Source organism: Temnothorax curvispinosus, unplaced genomic scaffold (genome assembly GCF_003070985.1).
Source record: "Temnothorax curvispinosus isolate PA1 unplaced genomic scaffold, ASM307098v1 QBEX01016074.1, whole genome shotgun sequence".
NCBI lineage: Eukaryota > Metazoa > Arthropoda > Insecta > Hymenoptera > Formicidae > Temnothorax > Temnothorax curvispinosus.
This window is the reverse complement of record NW_020225854.1, coordinates 1-4,604: the sequence shown is the minus strand read 5'-3', so window position 1 is coordinate 4,604 and position 4,604 is coordinate 1. Positions and strand designations below refer to the sequence as shown.

General features: G+C 36.4%; 1 protein-coding gene across 1 annotated transcript; it reads right to left on the bottom strand.

The window, feature by feature from the left end:
- Positions 1–311: 311 nt before the first annotated feature.
- On the bottom strand, positions 312–4,496 carry LOC112466360. Its single transcript, XM_025034423.1, has 5 exons — positions 2,969–4,496; positions 2,123–2,470; positions 1,424–1,969; positions 1,076–1,121; positions 312–942 (listed from the first exon to the last, which is right to left on the bottom strand). The coding sequence occupies exons 1-5, from the start codon at positions 4,494–4,496 to the stop codon at positions 312–314; spliced, it is 3,099 nt and encodes a 1,032-aa protein (XP_024890191.1).
- Positions 4,497–4,604: the final 108 nt, after the last annotated feature.

Here is a 4,604-nt window from a genome sequence, read left to right as displayed (position 1 = left end):
TGTTATATATGTACCTCGGATATCAGACTCTACGGTTTTGTACTTTTGGAATAGTAAACTGGGGTTAATGTTTCAGTTTTGATTATATGAATATCTTTATTCTGAGCCTCGATACAACAAACGTTTTCACTTAAGTCCGAGACAAGAGAGAGTCTCAACGGCCATGACAAGAGAGAATATATAGAGCTGACACGTTGAGTCGCGCCACCTTTGGGTGCGTCCGCATGTAATGTTAAATGCTTAAAGTGCTTAAACTATTCTTATGAAATATATAACATTTTCCTTCCTTCTCAAAGCTTATAACTATAGTCTTACAAATTTAATCTAGACGGTGGTTTTACAATTCTGCCCGAACGGGTTGTCGCTACGTTATCAGCGCTGTCCTTCTTAGGCGTGACCACTGACTTCTTCTTACATGGTTGAACGGGTGATTCTATTTTCGAGTTCCCCTCATCCACCACGCTATCTGTCTCAGTAATTGCAGTACGATTTGATTCGTTATTAACAATAGTTTCAACTACTGGTCTAATTGACTCTTCAGCGTTACCTACTGGAGTAGTAGCTAGATGTGGAGAACTCATACTCGCATTATTTGTATCATATAATTTGTTCGGATAACTTGTAGCCGTACTTAGTGTAGCATTATTTGGACGTATATCGTTAGCATGTACAAATTTGATTCCCTCCTCTACTTGGACCAAATAAGTACAATAACTAAGAACTTGTATAACTGTGCCTCGTTGCCACAGTTTTGACCGGATATTCTTAACAAATACCGTTTGATTTAAGGTATATAATTGTGTTTTATTTTTATTTAACTGACTCTGATTTTTGGACTGTTGTCTGTAGCAGGATGGTTTAATCAGATCGAATCTCGTTCTCGGTCGCATTTTAAAGAAACCCTGAGCAGGCGATATCCCTGTTGTACTAGATGGTGTGACTCTATATGTAAATAGAAAACTCAATAATTTAGACAGTAATTCTTCTTTACTCAACATCTTCCCCCGCTCAAGTGATATAGTTTTTTCCAAACCTTTTTTTACTGTTTGAACCCCGCGTTCCGCAATACCATTACTTTGCGGGTGGTATGGAGGTAATTTGATCGGTGTGATACCATTGGCCTGACAAAATGAAATAAATTCCATAGAGTTAAAAGGTGGGCCATTGTCTGAAACCTATTCCACTGGCAATCCAAGAATAGAAAAAATTTTTTTTAATTTCAATATTGTCTCTTTTGCATTTGTACGTTCAGACATTATTTTAACTTCTAACCATTTAGACCGACTATCAACCAAAATCAAAAACGTATAACCATACTTGTGAAAAAAATCAATATGAACTCTGTGAAAATTAGTAGGTGCTGTAGGCCAAGGAACAAGAGTACTAGAGTTAGAAAAATTTTGTCTTTGCTGGCAGATCTCACATGCAGTGATAAACTTCTCAATTGCCTCATCTATTCCTGGCCACCAGCAATACGTCCGCATGAGCATTTTAGTTCGCACTATTCCCACATGTTGTTCATGAAATAAACTCAAGACTTTACTTCTTAACATTGTTGGAATTACCACTTTTGTACCTATTAATAAACAATTACCCTCTACAGAAAGTTCATGACGTTTTTGGAAATATGGTTTTAATTCTTGCTCAATAGCACCGTTTGGCCATCCTATCAATGTTAATTCAATTACTTTTGCCAATATTGTATCTTTCGTAGTTGCTTTTGCAATTTTGTCTGCTTTCAGGGATAACTCGTTAGTTAAATTAAATGAGTATAAAAATCCTGCTATTTCCGTTTCCGTCGACAGTGGTAGTCTAGATAGGCCATCTGCATTTGCTACCATTTTACTTGGTTTATATTCAATCTCATACTCGTACGCTGATAGTGCTAAAGCCCAACGAGTAATACGCGCAGCTGCTGTCACTGGAATACCTTTATTTCTACCAAAAATAAATTGTAACGGACGATGATCTGTTTGTAATATAAATTTCCGTCCGTAAATATATTTATGAAATTTTTTTAATGCTACAATGAGTGCTAATGCCTCTCTTTCTAAATTTGAATATCTCTGCTCTGTTGTGGATAATGTACTTGATGTAAATAATACAGGACGAAGGTCATTACCAACTTCGTGACTCAAGACCGCCCCCACCCCATAACTGCTAGCGTCGCATGTTATATATACAGGTAAATTAGGATTGAAATGTACAAGAACTGAGTCAGACGTAAGTAACTTTTTACTGAATTGGAAGATTTGTTCGTGTTTATCCGACCATTGAAATTCTACTCCCGATTTACAAAGATCGTATAATAATCTAAGTTTGGCTGAAAGCATAGGAATGAACTTTCCGTAATAGTTCAATAACCCTAGATATGATTTTAATTGAGTAATGTTTTGGGGTGACGGAGCCTTGTGAATACTTTTCACTTTATCATCTAATGGATGAACTCCTTTTGAGTCAATCCGATGTCCTAAAAATTCAACGTTTTCTTTATAAAATTTACATTTAGCCTTATTAACTTTAACATTGTACTGTTGTAAACGTTCTAATACAGCCAAAACATTTTTATGGCAATCCAGTAAAGATGACCCATAGATTAGAATGTCATCCAAATAACATTTGACTTTCGGAATGCCAGCGAGAATTGTTTCCATACAAGTTTGGAAAATGCCAGGCGCTGAGCTTACACCATACGTAAGACGGTTATACCGGAATAGACCCATGTGTGTATTAATTGTAAACAATTCTCGTGACTGTTCTCCTATCTGCATTTGTTGATATGCCCCTTGTAAATCTATTACGCAAAAAATTTTATTTCCTCCTATACAAGCAAAAATATCTTCAGGCAACGGTAACACACAATGATCACTGTCAATTACTCTGTTCAATGTTTTCTTAAAATCTACACAGATCCGAATGCCCGCATTATTTTTTTTTGGAACTACTACTATGGGGCTTGCCCACTTACTATGCGCAACTTTTGTTACGATTCCCGATTGCACCATCTTTGCTACTTCATCTTCTACTTTTAATTTTAACGCATATGGCATACTATATGCTCTATGAAATATAGGTTTAGCATCGTCTTTAAGTTTAATTTCCGCCTTAAAATGTTTAATGACCGCCTCTGGTTCTTCTTCGAAAACCTTCCGAAATCTATTTTTAAGTTCAATCATCATTATTTTTACAGTTTCTGATTCATGTGTAAAGACTTTATTTAAGTTAGTATGTTCAACTAACATGTCAGTATCTAAAATCTGTCTCCATTGTGGGTTGAGAATATCCAGCCAGTTTCTACCAAGTAATGGTGTAAATTTAGTTTTACTATCTATAACAACTAGCGGTAAGGTAAATATTTTCTTTTGATACTCTACAGAAACAGTTATTTGACCTATGACATTAACTTTTTCACCTGTGACTACTCTCAACTTAAAAGTAACTGATTCTACTCTTATACTAGGAAATAATTTTTTATAATCATTTATATGCATTACAGACTTACATGCACCCGAATCGACTTCCATTACAATAGTTTTACCTTCCACTGGTATTTGAGTATATAATGTTTCATTTCTTTTGGACTGTCTTAAAGTGTTTAAAAAGTATGTATCCTCAGATTCCTTTAACCATCCTACCGTCGAGGAATCATTTCCAGCCGCGTTTGGTTCCTCTTGACTGGTTTCCTCCGATGTTACTTCATTGATTCTATTCTTGCACCATTTTGATTTTGCTGTATGTCCAGTTTGATTACATGAGTAACATTTCCAGTTGATAGCTGGACACTTATTGTTATCCCAGTGAATTTTGAGACACCTTCCACATCTTGATTTGCCTGTACTGTTCGTAGGTTGACCGGCTTTACTGGTTTGACTGACATCTTGACTGGACGTAGCTTTATTTTGCCACGCTGGTCGACTGAACTTCCTGCCTTTGTTAAATTTGGCGGTGCTTACTTTATTGACAGCTGCCGCCTCGGTACCCATGGCTTTAATTTGTCCTTCTGCCATCTCTACACTTGTGGCAATTTGGAACGCTCGTTCAAAAGTTAGGTTATCTTCTGTCAATAGTTTTCGCTGCACAATCTCGGAACGAATACCGCATACTAATTTGTCTCGTAAAGCTTCGTTTAGAAATGTACCAAAAGCGCAGTGTTTGGCTAGATTCTTTAAACGAGCTACATAAACTTTAACATCCTCGTTAGTTTCTTGCATAGCTGAGTAAAATTTATAACGTTCTGCAATAACTAACCTTTTAGGACTATAATGGCTCTCTAGTTCTGAGCTAAGACGTTCGAACGTTAATGTACTCGGTAAAGTTGGCGCCAATAAATCTTTTAATACTCCATACGCCTCTCCTCCTATTAATGTTAGTAATAGAGACACCTTTTTATTGCTTGTTACTTCATTGCAAGCGAATAACATTTCAATTCGTTCCATATACGAGGTGATATCTGTCTCCCTTGGATTGAAGGCTTCTATGGATCCAATGAGCGCCATTTCGAGAATGCTAATTTCTACGTATTTCTCGATGTAGGTTCACAGACTCGTCGCCAATTTATGTTATATATGTACCTCGGATATCAGACTCTACGGTTTTGTACTTTT